The sequence below is a fragment of the Pseudopipra pipra genome, chromosome 1 (genome assembly GCF_036250125.1).
Source record: "Pseudopipra pipra isolate bDixPip1 chromosome 1, bDixPip1.hap1, whole genome shotgun sequence".
NCBI classification, from domain to species: Eukaryota; Metazoa; Chordata; class Aves; order Passeriformes; family Pipridae; genus Pseudopipra; species Pseudopipra pipra.
This window is the reverse complement of record NC_087549.1, coordinates 61,175,539-61,196,635: the sequence shown is the minus strand read 5'-3', so window position 1 is coordinate 61,196,635 and position 21,097 is coordinate 61,175,539. Positions and strand designations below refer to the sequence as shown.

Below are 21,097 nucleotides of genomic sequence, written 5' to 3'. Positions count from 1 at the left end.
GATTTTTCACCATATGCCATACCACATGAAGCTTTCAAGCAGTTTTTTAAAATCCAAAGGAAGGTGGAAAGACAAAAGGAACAGGACAGGGGCCAGTTTCTCGATATGGGCCAACATGTCTCCAGTAAGACTGGAAGTTGATAACCAAACAGAAAAAGGTACTTACCAAAAAAAAAGGAAAGACAATAGCAGTTTCATTGGAATGGTATACTAGGTAAGCCTAGGTTTAACTCAGGCACTTGTAAATATTGTACAAAAATAATGAATTGCACCCCTTGAAAACTCTACCAGACTTCCTTTTTCTTCTCAATGCCACACAGAGGTGAGTGACCTCAGGTTCAACTCCATTGTAGCAGAGCTTTCTTCTCTTTCCATAGCCCTACTACATAATTATGCCCTACATAATTGGCAATTTTCACATATAAATATTGAGCAAGAAACAAAAACACCATTACCGCATAATAATTTCAATTATTCGAAGCAGCATCTTTCAGTCTGTAACTCTTACAAACTGAAAAAAATAGACTGCTCTTTAAGCCTAGATTCATGAGGACAACAAAGCAACATGAAGCAGCCACAGTGTACAGGGAAGTCTGCTCTTTACAGCATTTGATTTACAGTTATAAGGGACAACTGTCACTATGGAGCTTGTTTCTGGGTTCCCAAGCTCTCTGCACTTTAACCCTCTCATACTCCCCTCCTTCAATCCCCCAGAGATTCTGGGACAGCAATGACTAAGGAAGAGCCTTTCAAGCCCCTGCAGACATATTCACAGGGAGGATAAAGAACTTAAATGGTAGAGACAACTGAGCCAGGTACACTACTAACGAGAGTTTCTGATACATCCATTTTTTATCATGGCGTTTATTCTCTGGGTGCAAATGTGTATTCTATTTTGAAAAAATTTCACAGCCCCTCAAGAGTTACCAATGTATCCCAATCATAAAAGTGACAAAGACTTGTTATGTTGAATTACAGCTGCAGTCTTTCAAAATGGATCACGTGAAGAAATGCTGCGTGAAGATGTCAGTGGGAAGTAGAAGGAAAAACTGAAGACTTTTCCTGAAAATCTCAGAATTAATTTTTAATCAAAAAACCTCAGAGAATGCAATTTAAGTCAAATAGAGTTTGGATCCCATTTTAATTGCACAACTGAACATAATTTCTTCAGTGGTGGATTTCAGCAGTTAATTTCACATGGCTGTTATTGTATCTACAGAAACCTTTCCTCCTCTTCTAATTCTATCCCAAAACCTTTCACTGATGGAAACACATTGATCAATATTGACTGTGAAGGGGCACACATTTCAGTCACAAGACTACACGTGCCAGTCACCAGGGGTGCAGAAAGAAAAGAAAAAAGTACTGCGCACAGCTAAAGAATCTTAATATTCGGGAGAAAGATACGGTGAGAACAAAAGGACTGGAGCATGATGATATCAAAACAAAAATTAAACAGGTGATGAAGCTAAAAAACGCTTTGCACTAGAACAGAATTCAGGGAGAATATTTCAAGCACTCTTGACTTTACAAAACAAGCATCTTTTGCCTAGGCTCCACTTCTCTTGCTTATTTTTCCTTGGGCCTTTGCTGACTGAATAAAGCATCTCTGGGTTCCACGTGTCCACAGTGACACCAGCAGGAGATGAAAAATGCATACAATGCTATAATTTCTCCTTTGGTCAACTCAACTCATTCCAAGATACGCTTTTCCTTACTCTAACTTCTTACTTCCGTCTCTTCCCTTCTTTCAGTTAAAAACAAAAATAAAAAATCTCATATTTGCCTGAAGAACGTTCATCAGCTTTACACAACTTCCAAACTTTTTTTTAGAATCAGGCTGTGGTTGCCATGGAAGCCAAAAATCAAAAACTCAATTCACATTACACAGGATGTTTTTCTGCCAACAATTACAAAAACAACTGTCCTTATATGACCTCCCTTGTCTATCTTTACAAAAAATAAACTGCTTATTATGTTTTGAATTGATGTAAACAATTGGGGGAAAAAAAACCCCTAATCCACGTTCAACATTTTCTCCTGCATGCAAAGTACACCACCACAGAACTTAAAGGGAAACCTTTCAGCCTGAAGCATAAAATTATTAAAAATGAGAGTTAGAATATACAAGGAGCAATACGACTTTATAGTTTCTTGTAAGCCACTTAAACTTGAATGCCAACACAAATTAAAAGTAAACACAGAAGTCAGAATGAGTGAGCTGAAGTGCCTTTCATTGTAAATGTGTAAAAGTATAAATGGAAGACCCATGAACTTAATCTTAGCCAGCAACTATAAATAACATTCCAAATGCTGACAAGGTTTATTTTTCTACATTTCTATAAGAGTATCCAAGATGAACTTATTAAAGTGCATGAGCCCAGCATGAAGGGCTGACCTAACTATTCCCATTCCAATAATAGCCCAGGAGTTCCACTGGGAAGAATCTTATGGATAAATCACATTCATGGCTGCAGAAATCTTCACTTATTTCATATAATGGGGAAAGGGAGACACATACTAAAAATCAAGCACCATTTTCCTCCTCATTAACTTTTTAATTTCAAAAAAGTAATTAGTAATATGGTATTATTATTGTTCTTCATTATATTCCCACTGACTAAAGCATTTCTATGTTGTTTCAACTGAAAGATCAAAGAATCTGAAAATGAAGGTTGAAAAGTTTAAATACAACAGAACACAGGCAAGGCAGCTTAGTCATAAACTCAGGTTGATTTGAGCTGCCCCAGAGTCATATTCTTAAATTCACCAGCTTCCATACAGATCCCAACTGTTGTTAAAATCTCCCCATTCTGTCTTCTTTCTGGACTGACAGCTTTTGCAATGCTGTATGGATGATTCTTCTTTGCTTGTTATACAGTAAAAGCTAACGTAACTGAAGGTTCAAGTTTCTGAGCAGGAGCTGGCTGAACACAGGTGAGAACAATTACAGATCAATGACATCTATTTCAAGAACTGAGGTTTGACAAGCAACTTGTGAAAAGAATTCCTGCAAAGCTGCCTGTACTAATTCTTTGGGCACTCTCAATACATACAAGTTACCCAAATCAAACAGTAAAGTGGAAAATCTGCATCAGGTTCAAGTGGTCACTGGGGAAAAAATTCTGCAATGGAGTCTACAGAAAAGCAGTTTTCACTCCAGTGGGACACTTTAACTACTGAGCACTTTTCTCCAGGGCATGAGGCTTCTTGGGGTGCTTGAGAGATGCCTTTATAAAGGGTTGAAGGAGTAATTGAGTAGTCTTCGCCTTCTAGAAGATGAAATAAGATGATAATAAACAGTACGTGCTCCTTCTGCCCACTGAAAACACCAAAGCAATTTTTCTTTTAATTCCAACTGAGCAAAAATCCAGATAATGCAGCCCAAAGTTATAAGAAACTAATAATGAAAAAATAGCTTACACACAAATCTACTGAAAAGTTAAAAAAAGAAAAAAAGTGTGGTACATTTGCATTTAGTAACAGAAAACCTCAGATTTAGTTATTACTGCATGTAACAGATGGTAATACATTTATCCACAGACCTTAAGTTGCTCATCCACTACCCTTGTGACTTCTCCAGCCATGGATTCAAGTGTCTCTTGGATTGGATTGGAGAGTGAACCATTTGCTCCTGCCCAAGAAGCTCCACCAAGGTGATACAGATTTGGTAAGAGCTGTAAGACAGGAAGAGTATCTTCAGAAAGCAGGCTCATCACTACCTGCTTTCAAATCAGGACAAATAGGAGAAAACCTCTTTGGTTAAATCAAAGTCTTTATAAATTAGAATTATCACATTAAATACTATCTATAGCTGATCATCTGAAAAAAATACCCTTTTGTGATTGTTATTTCAACTCCCCAAAAAGAGAAAAGTTGCAAACATACACAGAACTGCTCTCAGCATTAGCAGTATGCTGGGAAAGGCTTACTGTTTTGGAGTTCTTAGCATCCCGCATAAGCCGTTCTGCAGATTTGACATCTTCCTGTACAGCATCCACACCACAGTTTCTTAAAGAGTTGAGATGATCTTGCACTTTTACACATATCCTGTCAATCATCTATTTGAACAAAAGACATACAAAAGATAAAACATCAGAATGTTGGTCAAACACAAACCTAATCCAGTCCAGGTAGAAAATCAACAGTAGCATGATGAGATTTGTAGTGACAATCTGGAAATGCAAGATCAGAGCTTGGACATAGTACAATACTAGAGCAGAAAAGCACTACATCTCATAAAGACACATCTAAATACTGTAAAAATAAATAAAACTTTACCATTTGAAAAAATTAAACAATTTGGAATATTTCCTCAATGGTTACCTCCAGGATAACTGCAAATAATCAAGTTATCCAGTTCAAGTTGCTCTGGTTTTTTTTGAGCAACTTAAATGCTGAAAATGTTGTTGATATATTTAATACTTAGGTCCAGAAATCACTGAACTGTTAAGAAATTCAGATAGTAAAAGAAAGTTCTGCCATTCAACAAACACTATCAGAGATTTTTCCCATCTAAGCAAAATGCAATCGCACAAGCTTCTGGAGTATTCTTTCAAAATAGAAATATTCCTAGTTGCAAGGGAATTAAAACTACCAAAGCAGAAGTTTCCATCATAAATTGATAAATTGAACTTAACCTGTATCTGCAACACAATTCATTCAACATGCTGAAAACACAGGGCAGGCGGTATATCTGTATCCTTACAAGACAAACCAATAAGAATGACATATAGTCAGCTTTGATTAAGATATATGAGGTAGGGAGATATAATAGTTAAAAGTCTTTATCAGCCCACACAGCATTCATTAGAACTGGCTATTTGACATTTTGAAGTAACATCTGAGTGCATGTGTCATCATCATACAAAGTCTACAGTTCTAGCATCTTATATCATTAGCAACAAGAACTGAAATAATTTCACAGCATGCTCCTTTTCTGCTCCACATGACTCCTTCTCTTCAAAGGGTTTTGGGTGGGCCTTTTTTGTACAAGTACAAAAAGCTAATTAATTATTAGACAGTGAAAAGTCTCACTGGGACATCTGGACTGAAAAAAAAATACACTCTGGGAATAATAATGCAATTCTACAATCCTAGATGGTCTTTTCCAGCTCTCTTTTAAAACTGTTTTTTAAATCCATCCTTACTGTACACAATTTAATGTAGAAATCTGTAATTTTAACTTTCAAAATAGCAATAAATTATATTTCCTGAAAACTGATGTGTGTGTGGTGTTGGAGGAAAGCACAATTAAAACCAACAAGCTATAAAAAGATCTAAATTTAATTCATATGGAGATTATTAACTTGGGGGGGAAAAGTGGCATTGCAACAGATAAATTACTAGAATAAAACGAAGTGGTACTGCTCTCTTGCAGTTTTCAGTGCCTGTACATCTCCATGTACTGTTTTCTCTGTTGAGAGGTTAGAGTACAATTTTAGGTTCCAGTAATAAAACTCTGTCCCATTAAATTTTAGTAACACAGGTATAAAAAGGCCACTTGAAATTAGGATTCACCACAAAAAATGCAGAAAACAGAGAGAAATTCCATCAACTCAGCTGAAGAGCAAAACAGATATTCCTCTCCCATTTGCTAGAGTCTGCTATTTGCATGGGAACACAGCTGGTGCAAACAAACAGATAAGGAAATTTAAAACAAAGGCTGTGACAAGTTTTATTCTTTTTACATCACCTTGCTTCTTTACTGGTGTAGTAGAGGTGAAAACAGCCCTGAGGAGTTCTGGCAAGAAACACACTAGTACAGAGAGAATGATAGGCTACCACAGAAAACTCTTGTAGACCTCTCAAGGACAAAAAAACAGAAGGACACGTGACATCTAGGAAACCTGGTAGTGGTTGACAAAACACAAAAGCTTCCCAGCTTTGAGCAATACTTTGGGCTCTGTTAGGCAGGAAGACTTTCCAGCTGCCCAGACTGTAAAGAGCACAGAAGACTTTTACTTTCCTTTGCTCCCTCTCCCTCTAAGTAGAGCTTCCAGTTGGCACCCACAGTTTTGAAGGAATAAGGCAGATGATGACTTACTCTCTAAGGCTGTTTGCTCTGGGGGTAGCTAAGGGCACGTTTACATGGTTGCTCAGTGCTAAGTAGAGAGACTGCAACTGGTTCAGACACCAGAACTGGCAAAGCCAAATCATGCTTTTTACACTGATGAGAGCCTGTTGAAAAGTCAGACTCCTGAGCACCAGTGAACCAAACTATTCCTAGTCTCAACAGTAGTTCACTTAATAACAGCTCAGGTCTTTCTCTACACAGTACTACTATACATAAGACCTCCCTCTCACAAATGTTTTCTTTCCTTCCAAATAGATTATCACCGATAAAGTAAGATGTGCCTCGTGGGTGCTAATTAAGGTACTTGGACAGAATGAGGGAGAACTCTCTCCCCAGGCAGATTTTAGGTACTGAGAAGTCCAGTAAGGAACAAGTTCTCACCTGCTGAGTGGTACTGGTGACAATGCCTTGCTGCAGCCTATATGCTTGCTCCTGTAGGTACTTCCTGGTCTCATGATTACGAAGCAAGTAGTTTTCTATCTAAAAAAAACAGAAAAAAAAGCCAGATTAGGAAACTGATGTGATTCTTCACATTGTAATTTGCTTTCAGTTTTGCTGCTGTATCAGAATTGGGTACTGACAAGAAAAGCTGCTTAATTATTTATCATCTGCAAACCTTATTCTGTGTGTCTCAGTGCTTAATAATCACATTGGCAAATATTCGTTCACTTACAGACAAGTTAAATATGGTTAAATGCTGTGCTTTTGCCACTGTTTTCTGAAAGAGTCAACTATTTTGAACAATTTAGTAAATTACTCTGACAAATGATTAGATTCTGGTTTGACAAGTATTTGAAGGGACTCTTATCTATTAGATGTTGTAGAGACTATGATGACTCAAGATAGTCAGTTAATTTCTTTTAGATGCACTCAGCCCACTGAAAAGATACATTTAAACATCAGTATGTCTGGAGAGAAAATAAACTATTTAAAAGTGCCTCAGTTCAAAAGTTGCTTAAGGCTAAGCAGTACAGAAGTGCTCTTCAAAGGTAAACACCTACCATCACCAGCTTAATGGCACATAGAGTAACCCACTAAGCTGACTCTATCAAACTTAGTCAAGTCAAAAAAACCTATTAGTAAACTGTTTAAGGTTCATCAAAGGTCTGAAAGGAAGAGAAAAGGATGAGTAGAGTGGCCAGCAGATTGTGATGCAGACATTAATATGATGGTCATCTCTGAACCAGCAGCAGCAGCAAGAACTGGAACATTCTGACCAAAGCCCCACAGTAACACAGGGTTTATCCAGTTTGCCCACACTAGGTGGGTAAAGTGTGCTGCAGAGATACTGGAGCTTGGGAAGTTAGCTGCTATGTCCATCTGGTGTTGGACCAATGCCAGGAGCACTCTGACTGTACTCAAGCTGTGGAGTGCTGAAGCTCACTGAGATGTCAGTCAGTTGGTTCAGCTGTCCCCGCACCAGGCATGGCAGCTCAGTCCATGCAGACAGGCTTTCATTCCTATACGCATGGAATTAGCTGTGTTCACAGCACCACTCCTGAGACTGTTACTTTTTTTGGGAGAGAACGCCCTTGTGTTGTGTAAAGAAAGCCTGAACCACACATGTTAAAACAAACTCAGGGCCTAACAGCTTTAGCAACTTTAATATGAATAAAAGAAAATGCTCTTTGTACGTAACACCTAATTAACACAGAGAATTTAAATCCCCATGGCCAGAAGCTTCACAATAATTTTTTCAGAAATGCACCTATCGCTCTAGATATGAACCGCGACAATTTTATTAAATGAGATGTAAGAAGCATGTCCATCCCCTATGATTCAGATTTTTAAAAGCAGAATTTAGATCATTTTCATGCATCAAAGAAAAAGGCGCTAACTACCAGTCCCTCTCCCTGTGAGAATCCCTTTACTAAAAATAAGGATCATTTGCTTTTTAAATCACAGTTATCTGTAAGAACTATTTATAAGGTTTTTATGACCTTACCCTGGCTGAAGGTAAACTACTCATTAAAGAGATGTAAATCGTATGCTTTCTGATTGAGCAGGAGGCTCATTTGGAGCTTGCTAGATTTACTGTATTAAAAGTCAGCTGGGAGCTTTATAACTCATGCAAGTGGAACAGCTACAGATACTGTCAACACCTTTTCATCCTAAAGAACATGCTGGTGCAGTTGCTTATTTAGGGTAACAGTGTGTGAGTTTTATATGTAGAATATAAATTAACACAGGCAGTAAATGTTTTCATTCTCCCTCAAATTAAAGAGCATCCTTTGTCTTGTACAGAACTGACTGCACTTTTTATGCCAATATAAAAAATGTGTACCAATAATTCTAAACATATGGAAACATGCACAAGTACATATGTAGCAAACATGCAGTTTCTAACTCTCCCTTTTGTAGTTAGGCACACAGCACTACGAGGTGTAGCTTGCACTCTTTTAGTTAGGACTTTTTGACACTACACCCTTGCATTACATCAGTCTTCAACCATTCTGTGGAACAAAAAGCTCTTGCAGCACTTGATTACCACATATATGTCTATGCAAATCAAACAATCCATGAATCTAGCCTAGAATTCTTACTCAGCCAAGCATGAAGGCTCAGTCACTTAAAATTACTACTTTATTTTCGGTGATTTTATGTCTGTGCATTGGTGGTATATGCAATACCTTTTGCAGCGCCTCTTCTGTTTTCTCAGGGTTTGTTTTGAGTGCTTGGGAGGCATCATTCATCGGTATAGGCATGAATCTCAATGTATAATTCCTAAAGAAAATAAAATTTAATAGTGAAAGTTAATCTAATTACTGTACCTCATTATGAAGAATAACTTAGAAGGGAGAAATAAGGTGCATCTAGCTTGCTTGTGGAAGGTACTAAGAACGTATTTTTCACATTTGTAAGTGGACAAACTGGAGGCAGGCATGCTCCTTTTTGCTGTTAATTCATCCTTGCTACTAGGCAGAGGGGCAGATTTTGAAAAGCAAAAAATGCAGTTACATGGTCAATGCCCAGTGGCTGCTGAATAAAGGCCTAGCTGCCTTCTGTACCTCTGTACACAAGGTTAGATTATTTTTCTCCTATATCTAAACAGAACAGAGAGCATCAGTGCCTGCTGGCAACTTTATCAGATCTAAGACTAAATGGAAATATTCAGTAACAGACAGATAGCAACTAAGAGACTGAGCTTTGAAAATTTACTATTTAATAACTTCTTGTGTTTACAACAATTTGAAGACGCTTGCTGAATTTTTAATAAAAGCTGACAAAATAAGCATAGCATCTCCACATTGTTTTATGCAGACAATTGCTCTCTGCATTTGACTTTTTTGTTTGCAAAATATTTCTGTAGTTTTGTCCATCTGCTGCAATATGAGAATAAAGATAAGGCGTCTTGAGTCAAAACTGCATTTAAACTCTGAGAACATAAGCTGCCTTGCATTTATTGTAGCAGTTACACCTAATATGCTACATGCAGTGGTATGTCCATACACCTTCAGATTTGAACAAATGAAGAGAAAAAAAAAAAAAAAAGCAGGAAGATTGTAAAACCTGGAAAAGAAATCATTCCTTCTATTTTCCATAAATCCTTAATTTCCTGCAAATATCTTTATCCTCCTTCAGCTGTCTGCAAATGTCCCCGTAATTGTCTGTTCCTATTCCATCAGAGCTACATAAATATGTTTGGAACCCTCTATTTTTGAGCATTTTAGAGCTGGCAATTTCAACTGAGTCACCACCATTCCTCACTAAATGCAGTAACTCCACCAGCAGACACCTTAAATACTATGACACTCCAAGCTTCTTTCACTTCCTCTCCCACCAGTTGCTTGGCCACATGGAACACTACTTTCTGAAGGACAGTGGTCTTCTTAGCTGCCAAATTTGTTGATTCCTTGTCGATACTACCCAACATTTTATCTTAAGTGATAATGGAAGACTTCTATGTTTCTTCCCCAATGCAAACGTGTACAGCTGTCAGTGGCAGAGAGTTACTCATAATGACTCAGCAAGGGCCCTGTGATTTCAGTGTCCAACTTTCCACTGCATCACAGTCAGAAAATTAATTCGTCTCTCGAGTTGTCTTGCCCTTCAAAAGAACATTGCAAACTATACAGAGTCTGTTATGTGTCCTCATGTAATACTAACCAGTGAATAACTGGCTGTCCATCACCATGTGGAAAACTTTTAAATGTCAAAGACACCGAGCTCCAAGACAGATAATAATTACATAACTCACTGATTGCCTGAGTACTACCTGGCAGGTGGGGTATTTATTTAGTTAAAAAGGAAAAAAAGGTAGATTTCTAAGGATCTCTACAGCTGTTTGACATTTAAAGCATCCCATTCATCGAAATCTGTAATTGCCAGCTCTCATGCTAGTAATTATATGCTAAATTCAATTTAGTCAAAGGCTTAGTGCACCCTCCCTCACACACATGGACACACATAGCAGAAGGGGAGAAGGGGGGAAAGTGAAAGGTAAGGAGATGTCATGGAGACACAATCACAGAGGCAAAACTTTAGAAGACCACTACCCTAAGGAAGAAAGGAAATCCTCTGTACTTGGTTTCCTTTCAAACAGACAGTAATTTTTGAAAATGCTATTTGATTTTCATCTAAGAATTAACCAGCTCTTAGGGGAAAAAAAATCAGGAATTTAAAGCTCGCTTTTCAACTTTGATCATCAGAGAAGTGTTTATCTTCACACTTCATTTTTCTCTGTTTCCTTTGAAGTCTAAAATATTCCTCCATTCTTCTTTATATTAACACTCCACTTGTCTCTTGTAATAGAGTACATTTTGCTTCTAATTCAATAATCCTGTAATTTCATAACACACCAATACACTCAGTAAAATACCTATATTTAAAGGATGATAAATTTTAGAGCGGTGCTGAAAAGACTAGAAAGGATGTCCTAAAAACCTCTCCCTCTATGTACAACATGTGTGACAATGGTCCTACATTTCATCATATGTTATTTCCCTTGTAATAAATTCTGCTCCATTCATGACATACACTCCCTGCTGTGGTGGTGATTTTACTGCCTATTAAAAAAAAAAAAACGGGAATAAGATAATCTGATTTGCAGGTCAGAGTGTGTGATTTTCATGTCATTGCTATGGGAAGAATTTGTAGGCCTCTAATAAACCCCAGCATTTTTCATCAGTTATTGAAATTTAAGCTATTTCTTCAGTCAATCCATATAGAAAAAAAAAATCTTTTAGGAATGAACATGGGACAATACTATACAGTCCTATGACCAAGCAGGCTCTAGGCTGCAAAGCACATGCTTATCTGTACATTAAAATTACAGAGACACAAGTCTCTGATTTTAATGGCCAGGCTGAATAGGATGCATTGTTCTCAAATGCTCCCCTGAACTGAAACCTGTACTGGACTCTGCAGAAGAACCTCTCACCATCTCCCATCAGCTGTCTGGGACCCCCTGGGGCAAACTCTGTCAACAGTCATGCTTCCAGAATTCCCTTGCAGGAATAACATTTTCACACAATTATAAACAGACAAAGAAAATTTGGGAGAACGGGACAGAAACAATATTCTGATTACTCTGGCCTGTTTTGAAGTCTGTTACAATCCCTCCCAATTCTCCTAAGCCTTCTTCCCATACTACTAAAGTCTAGCTTCTTTTTTTTTTTTTGTGGTTTAGTATATGACTATTTTTCTTAAGTTCAAAATAACACGTACAACACATATGCCCAAGCAACTTCAGTATATTTCATTCCAGTTTGAGCAACGATTCTTTCCTACAGAATATTGATGGTTTCAGGTTTTCTTAGGAAACACAGGGTGAAGGATGTTCTCAAAATGTCTTCAAGATGGATTGTTTACAGCCTAATTGTTTTCAGCCAGTACTGACAGTCCCTCTCTCAAGTTTAAACCTTTGTTGCCTGTGGCTTAGTTTGTGATGTTATCAATGCTTCTGACAATTAAAAAATGTTTAAGGTAACATAAAATAACCTCAGCTTCGAAGTTAAGTAAATGAGATGCCACCTCAACAGAGTTCACTGTAACACAATTATCTACAGCATTTTTTTTTAAGATCATTTGCTTTTGCCTTAGTATTTCCTCCTCTTTGCTAGTTACTCATCCAAACACTTCAGAACAGAAAAGTTGATGCTAAGCAGAAAATAAGTGTATTCCCTTTTCTACCAGACTTCCCCATGTTATTGCTCTCTAAAAGAGAAATGCCTGCAAGTTGACAAATAACCTTTGCAAATTATCATTCACTACTACCAATGGAATCACTGCAAGATGATTTGCTTAATTATACATCACTTATCTAATTTCCTACATCAGTGCAGCTGAATTAATTTTGAAACCAAGGATATAAACTACAAGAGTTTCATAAAACTAGTAACTTCATAAGCTCTAGCCTCATGACCCCTCCAAGGTTTAAGATGGTCCCTTAAGTATTTATACAGTTTTACAAAATATCTTGTCTAAAAAGTAGTAATTGTAGGTTACCTTCACCTTCTAAAGAGAGCCTTTGTTCCTATCTGACGGATTTAATGCCGTGAAACAACTTAAACTGCTGTTTAATTTAAATCCATATTTTTTCTCTCTTAAGAAAAGTAATAACATATAAAGAAATGAGATGGAGAGAGATGAAAGCAATTTAGCATCCATCACTGGTAATGGCTGTGAGTAAACTCATGAAACCAAAATGACCCAGACCAGAGCAAGAACAATGCATTCCTGAGATCATCACTATTAGTTTAAACTTCCTAGGGGGAAGAAAAAAAAGTCAGACCACAAAGGCACACTTCAGTAATTTTCTATTATTCTATACAGCTTCATTCACTGACTAGAATAGAACTTCTGCATGCTATCAACACAAGAGAATGAAGAAAAGGGAAAATATTACCAAATTCAGAATTCTAACGCTAACAGCAGAACTCGAGGGCCTTAATGCTGATAGCAAAGTATGGATGAAAGAGCCACAGAGCCTTTTCCCATCCTTTTGAAGGATGTGAAATCATGAATTTTCCTTTAGATTAAACACCCTGACACTTAAAATTGAGAGCACTCAGCATCTTCAAGATCGTACTGGCTGTGGTGAGAACTGCAGCTGCTCAGATCATTCAGGATGTAAGTCTTTGGCCTCTTCCCGAGTCATTCAACTGCTTGAGAACTTACTTTTCCAGTGCCACAGCTATGTCCTGGAAGCCCTGCGCAGTGATGTTATTCTTGTCCCATATTACAGTTCTGAGAAGTGGTGGGGAAAGGAAAGAAAAATAAAAGTTAAACGAAAATAAATCTATATTGAAACTTTGCATATTGAAATAATACAGCGCTGAATGTTCAAAATTGTATAGCAGAAGGCAACACTTTAAAAACCTGTCTTTAGTTATATTCTAAAACCTTGAAATGACATAAGTTATGGGCAAACATACTATGAAATTCACTTTCTCTTACTTTAAAAGGGACTTTACTATATTTTCCATCATTAACATAAAAACCTAACTTTTCTAAAATACAGCTAATAGAAAGATTTGGAGATGAATTCCAGCTTTTTCAAGTAACAGCATCAAAAACAAAGTTCAAATGTCTGCTTTGCAAGCTGCCACCAAAAACCAAGACAACTGCAGTAAGTGAACAATCTCTACACAGGCTATATGTATTTAAAAAAATCATGTTGATTGGTTGTCAAAATTTGCAGGCTATTACATATTCAACCCTGCACTAGGCTCATCATACAGTTCCTATGATTCCACATGCAACATAAGTAGCTGTCAATATAAACCATTAGGTTAGGTGCATAAATTGTAGCTCTTTTGAATACACAATAATGATATGAGTGATCAAACCTTGCCCCTCCTCCCCCAATTCAGACCACTCAAGCAGACTGCCTGCCAATTTGCAAACACATGTTCAAAGATCTCATTAGTAGTCAGAAGAGACAGACAAGCGGATAAATCTTGCTTCTGCAAGAGTATCAGTTGTAGCTGTTTTGAAAAAAAAAAAGTCATAAAAACGAACAAAGATTTGTGGTGCTTAAAAGAGGAAAAAAAGAGAGATGGCAGGGTTTCACAAGTATTGACATCCTTCTGTTGTTGCATAGTAATCCCTCTGTTTTTTAGATGGAATGATGGAGGTAAGGAAGAGAGGAAGATAGATTTTACACTCACCCTACAAAGGTGCTTAGGGTCAAATCTTGGATATTTCTGCTATTGAAAAATGTGTTTATTTTTCTACCTGGATGTCATTTTATAACATTTTTGGCAGAGCCAAAAAGTTACCATTGCATTATTCAGTTTGTAATCACACCACAGACTGTAGTGATATTATGTCAACTGTGACATTCAGTGTACTGTGAAATATTTCAGTCTGCCATCCTGAAATCCATCAAAGCTTTATTTCTTCAGATACTGTGGTCATTTCAGGTTAATACATTCAATAAAGCTAAGCCATCCCTCCAGTGTTTTCTTGACATTTTTAATATTCAGTTTGGGCATAGTGGCACAAAGACCAGGATCTCTGCCTCTGAACAAATAGCCAAGACTGTTTTGGGGAATTTTTTACCCTCCAGGGATCAAATACTTGGAGACCAAGCACAGAGTGGTCTCTTTACACAGACAGTACACTGAGGACAGTTCATCTGTACAGTCTGACAAGAGGAGGAGTGAGGATTAGTTTCCTGATGAGGGTGACATATTTAGAGGTCCTCATCCAGATTCATGCTGATTAAGGGTTTTACTGTTTGCAAATCACATACTGGATAGAAAAAAACCTGAAACTCTCAAGCCATCAGTGCCAGACGTGCTAAAAAGCAGTGAAGTTGTCAGGTGGATGGAGTTGCAGAGAAGAGATGCCAAGGTCCATCAACATGGTAGGCAGGGGAGAGAAGAAGGATGGATGGTCCATGCTGCTACCCATTCTGAATTCCACATGCTCTCAGTTCTAAAACTGATACTCCAGAAGACAAAGAATAACTTACTTCAGTTTCCTACCCAAGTATCAGAATTTTCTCTGCTGGAAAGGTCTCCAGTAAAAAAGAGAGAGGAGAAGAAGAGAAGAGTGGCTAAACACTGGATCAGGGTTCCCAGAGACACCATGGAATCTGTACTTGCAGATCTTCAAAACCTGCCTGGACAAGGCCCTGAGCAATCTCATATAGCTTTAAAGTTGGCCTGGCTTTGAGAAGGACATTGGATTAAATGACATCCAGAGCTCTATAACAATGTAGTTGTTTGTGGGTTTTTTTCTGTGATTCTAGGAAATTTAGAACCCTTTTGGTTCCAACAAGAGGTTTTTCTGTTTAAATTTAGAAAATGTTATTTTCTCCAGTTTCAGTTACGGAAATGTTTCTGTAGGGACAATTTGCTTCTCCTGTTCTTTTTGTTGCTGGGTTTGTTTTTTTTTAAGAAAAAAAGGATGAGAATCCTTCCAGACACTATGAAGTGGCTGTATCTAGAAGGGTTCTGAAGAGAAACAGCTTGAGAATAAGCCAACAACCTCAGTATTATTAAGATGTTCTACTGTTTACTGCAAATACACTTTCCTTACCTGAGCTTGGTGTTTATCTGTAGGGCTTTTGCCAACATCTTTGCTCCCATATCTCCCATGGCATTTCCACTAATATCCACTTTTGTAAGAGAAGTATTGCTGCCCAAGGCATTAATAATGATGGTGACCTCAGTCTTCAGCTTGGAATCTGCGAGGGACAATGACTGTAGAGGCTGTGGAGCATAGAAAAGGCACTGATAACAAGAGCTGATAATGCACTCATTCCTCAAACATCAACCAAAAGAAGTTACAAGGTCCCCAAACTCTTGGAGACAGCAGTAAGCATCAAAGTTATTTCTGTGTTTGCTGCAGACCCTGCAATACATGATAAACTGGGAGTCAACAATTTACAGCACAGGTGTCAAACAAATACACACTCACAGATTAAACTGCAACACCCTGGGAAAAAAGTATTTTTAAGTGGCAGCAACTCCAACTTCCCAAGTCCTGTTAAGTACAGAATACAGTGGGACCCTCGAAAGAGGCAAGACAACAACCACCAGCTTCACAAGACAACTTCTAGTCTTCAGTGGGTTTTGCTTAATCAGCATTAGAATTTTCAGTGAGAAATAAAAATTTCTACAACTCCCCTCCTCTCCCTCAGGCTGAGATTTACCCAAAGGAAAATTACCGTCTGAGGCATTGTTAAAACAAACATTTTCTTTAAAGGGTTTTATTATTGTTACTTCAATTTTAGGAGTGATTCTGTTCCTTTAACAAAGGGCATGGACTTTTGGAGGAAAGACAGAAAATTGTAGTAGGTCTGAAATCCAAAACAGTAATGAGTATTTATTAAAATGAATAAGTCAATAGATATTATTCACAGTAGTATTCTGACATCTGCAACTGCAATATCTTTCAGTAAGTTTATTTTTTTAATGTAGCATATTAAGCTCAAACTACTTTATTTGGCTCCAGCAAGTCACACTCTAAGCATTAAGAAAACCTCTTCTAAAAATGCCCGTATTCCCTTCATTCTCAGTATCTCAACAGTCAACAGCAGGAGCTCAAGAACTGCAGTCTGTCTATTCCCATGTCTTGCAGAGATATTACAGCTCCCAAAATTGTAATTTGTCTTTGGTGACGTATGAGAACTCCACAAAATATTTCCCTTGCTCCAGTGTGAGTCCACATAGAGGAGTGTATTGTCATTATACACCCACTTAAGCATGTACTGGAGGATGAACTTTAGGAGCCTAAAATCTCCAAATTGCAGCATAGGAAAATCGACATCTTGTAACAATGAACCATGGCACCTACATTAGATGCTTAAGCTTAGATTAATGAATATAAACCAATCAAATTGTGCACACCTTCCAGGGTCCATGGTGCTTGCATGGTACCTGCTATACAATGGGATTCTAGCCTCCAGACACCACTGGATTACAGTGATAACTAAAAAGCTTGCAACAATAAGAAATGCACTTATAAATGAGGAAAAGCATAAAAATTTGGAGGCACAGCAGGTTTATAATTAAAAAGTCTAACAATAACACAAGCCACATGCTGGCTTTATTTTAAATGGGAGTTATTAAATTACTATGCTAATGCCCTTAATCTATGTTTTCTAATTTTATTACAATACGTACCCTAAAGAATATTAATACCACATTTAGAATGGCATTTAAGAGCTCTTGGCACAAGTTTGAGAAGACCTTTTGCAACAGATTCACAAAAAAGCAGCACGACGCAGCACTGACAGAAATCAGCAATAAGCTTGTGAATGTGAAGTTTCTTCTGTTTCTCATGTGTCACTTTAGAAATGGGCATTCAAGTAAGTTAGCTGCAGGTGATCCCTCCTGCATACCAATTTTTCTAAACCTCAAATATCCTCCCAGGAAAGGATTTCTCACCTCTCACGTTCAACACTGACAAAACAGTATGTAACTAAAAATGCTTCTGTACTGTGTTCTGCGAGGATTGACACCTTCACACCACCTAAATATTCATTAAATTATCTGACCATTACAGTGAAAAACCCAATCAAACAACAACAAATGAAATAAACAAATAACAAAATTCCCCACAAATATGGGCAATACTCTAGATAGCCTACAAACACATTTCTTGTAACAACTTAATAGTTTAGCTAGGTACTGAGAAAACGGAAGTCTGAGGAGCACTTCAGTGTCTCTGCTGCAGAAAATAAATACTTTGCCAATACAGAGAAGTCCCTTAACACAATCTTTTTAAGGAAGAGGAATTCTCAAAGTAAAGAAAACAGAATTAGAAATTCTATGATTTTATTCATTGATTCTGCCATACTCCTGCTGGAACACATTTAAGAATTAAATCAAACTTAGTTTGTTTTCCTTAAATACAAAAATACTGTAAAAACCCTCAAAAAGCCAATTCTGCAAAAAACATTGAGCTAACAAGATATTCAGGACTCTAGTAATTCACTGCACCTATGCAGGAGTGATTATCACTTTGAGTAATGATACCACATACTTTCAGTGTACCATCAGATTTTGCAAAAAGAAAAGAAATAGCACAGTAAGAATACAATATTGTAGTCTGCACAGTACAGCATCTACTTAAGGAAAGAAGACATGAAAAGAACCCCAAAAAATAATCTAAATATTACATTCTTGTTTATATAAAGCACCTGAGAAATTTTGCTGTGTAGGTTACTACTACTGCTTTTGAATTGTGTAGAATTATATTTGTGCATCACTCTAGTTTTAGTCGTCTAACCAAGCTACTGATTGTTCAAATGATTTTACTCATGACTCACATTAACACAGCAACAGAGCTATTTAAAGTGTGTATAAATACATGAAGATACATTTGGCAGATGACTATTTCAGATTAAAGCCTCTTACTTCAGCTTTCCATGCAGATAATGTGCAGTCCCTAAACTGTGCCAGCCTGCAGGCAACACCGATCAAGCAGTTGCTCTGGGCAACATCACATCCCGGTCTCCCCAGTTTCATCTTAACTTTTTAATGTCCTGTGGCAGTAAACTCATAGTAATGGTAGAACGAGGACCATCAGAGTACAGCAAGGACAATTCCAGGAAGCTTTCTGCAACACCTTTTTCCCATAGTGCTATAGCATCTGTCCTGAATTCTTTAGCTGCTAGGAGATGCTTCAGACTGATTTTAGCATTTGATGAGACAAAAAGAAACAAGATTCCTTCATTGAAGAGGATTAACAAGAGAAAAAAACATGAAGAAAGAAGAGACATGGTAACCCCAACAGGATCATATGCTATATCCCAAATGTTACTGCATGACATGAAAGGGAGATGGTTGAAGTACCTAAATAAAATAACTTTTTGGCAGATTATTTCATTGTAACACTGTTTGAAAACAGGATGAGACTACAGAACATGTTGTATAGGTTATGTCATGAAAAACACGGTGGATAAGAATTACAGGAGCACATCTGACCATTGAATAGTGGAAAAGGCAGAAAGTGGAACAACAACTGACATCACCCACAGGCTGAAAAGAAAAGAAATTAAAAAAGTGGAAGCTAATGGCGCAAAGGAGGGAGACCTGCAAGAATGATACATGCAAAATTTAGCAGCTGCTTTTTCTATGACCTGGAAGCTTCAGAAACAGAATCCAAGAAAGATAAACAGAAGGTTGTAACACTTATCGGAGGACAATAAGGTGAAAGGTGCAAATTTTTATTCTTGAGACCAGGTAGTATGAAAAGGACAGTCATAAAATAGGCAGAAAAAAACCAAAACAACAGCATATTTAAGAAGAAGATTTGGACAGTAAAAGGACACAGATTATGTTGAAGAGGTATTTTAGGATATGGTCTGAGTAGGAAGAAATGTTCATCTGCAATAGAGCAAAAGGATGAAGGAAATAGAGAAAAATCATACTACATTACATTTGCTTGTGATCTAGTCTTCAGGACAGCTGTGAAAGGATAAGCATGAGAAACGGGTTAGGACAGAGATGAATGTCCAAAGATAAGAAGCAGGTGCTATCTGATTAAATTATACTCCTCAGTACAGTATCAAAAGGAAAGGAGAGAAGGGAAAGACAGTCCTGTAGCATTCCCTTTAGAAATAAGAGTAGAAGGAGGTAGTTACACAGCACAAAATGAAAAGGCTAGTTTGGTACAAGAAGTAATACAGAGTTCTACCAATACATTACTTAGCACAATCCTACAACTAACTTGTGGAAACAAGGACTTTCATTAAGGTGCTTTCATTACAGGTGTTAACTCAGAATCAGCTCTGTTATCTGTATGCAGCACTTCTCCATATCAGACTGACATCCCACATTTTAAATAATAAAATGTGGAGAAAGGCAAAGAATCAAGAAGAACCAGTACCACTAATCCCAGTTAAGAGGATTCAGAGAATATAGAGGACCAGTTGAATAAACCACTTCAAGTACAACTAAGCACTAAGTAAAGGGGAACACAGAACATGGGTCTAATGACCTTGCATGGAGAGAGATATCAGAAACCCTGGTGAAAATTGCCAGGGTACAGACACAGATGGGAGGAGAAAACAAGAATGCAGTTAATGTGGAGACCATGAACTTGGAGGTGAGACAATAAAGACAACAGGAATATCAGGTGTTCAGAAAAGTGAAGTCTACAGTCAGCTGTCTCTGGAGAATGAGGAAAGCAGAGTTTGCTTGTTACTTGCACAGGAAATTAAGGAGTATGAAAGGACTAAGAATAGATGAATAAAGATTGACAAGCATAAGAATAACAGAGCATCTTAAGATTCCCTTCTAACCAAAATGAGGATGCCAGGAACAGCAAGAATACAAATCCAACAACAAAAGTCTTTCAGGATCAGGAAAGAGTGTAGAAATTACAAAAGTGGGTAATCATCCCAGCAAGGTACTCTGAAAGGGTTTTATGAAATTGCTCCCATGATTAATGTACTAAGAGAAGTAAAGAACAGCAGACTGAACAGTTTATTTGCATCTTTTGAAGGAGAAAGGAGTTCCACTGAAGTGATCTTGCATTTTGTAAAGAAAGAGAAGAAGTTAATACCCAACAACAGCTATCAGGAAATAGTCCATTCTACTAATAAAAAAAAAAAAAAAAAAAAAAAAAAATTTTGTTAGTGAAGGAGTATCACCAGCCAGCGAAAACTACCATTGTAATCTCTTATCAGGACACAAAAGTTTTTAAAATTCGTACCAGCAGGACTGTATAATTTAGACCTAAAGCAGGTTATATACATCCAGCTATTTAGAATGAGTACTTTTCATCAAGCACAGATTCTAAGACTATCTTCAGAAATGTTCACCTACATGCTACATGTAATCCAAATTACTATTTGAAAAAAACCAAACCCAAAATGTCGGATATGTTTGTGCAGGATTGTGATCAAACCTTATGCAGCAAATCAACATGGATAAGACAATTATCAGAAATAGGCTGTGAGGGTACAAATACACATGATGATAGTAGGCAGAAAGATACTCACTGAATCCTCGTCTTGAATCATCTGAACTAAATTATCAAGTACTGGAGTGAGATTTCTGAGGGAAGAAAAGTTAGGAAGGTGATGAAATCAGCAGCTTCTCCTCATCCATTGTCTTA

The 21,097-nt window shown here is 37.4% G+C and overlaps 1 protein-coding gene across 6 annotated transcripts in view; it reads right to left on the bottom strand.

The window, feature by feature from the left end:
• The window catches only part of CARMIL1 (capping protein regulator and myosin 1 linker 1), a 194,121-nt gene that overhangs the window by 49,700 nt on the left and 123,324 nt on the right, over nt 1-21,097 (bottom strand). For all 6 annotated transcript variants that reach the window (XM_064658373.1, XM_064658390.1, XM_064658379.1 and 3 more), the window contains 7 exons: nt 20,982-21,036; nt 15,566-15,738; nt 13,196-13,264; nt 8,707-8,800; nt 6,458-6,556; nt 3,933-4,061; nt 3,546-3,677 (listed from right to left, as the gene is read on the bottom strand). In XM_064658373.1, the coding sequence (XP_064514443.1) occupies nt 3,546-3,677; nt 3,933-4,061; nt 6,458-6,556; nt 8,707-8,800; nt 13,196-13,264; nt 15,566-15,738; nt 20,982-21,036 (751 nt within the window). The remainder of the gene's footprint in view (nt 1-3,545; nt 3,678-3,932; nt 4,062-6,457; nt 6,557-8,706; nt 8,801-13,195; nt 13,265-15,565; nt 15,739-20,981; nt 21,037-21,097) is intronic.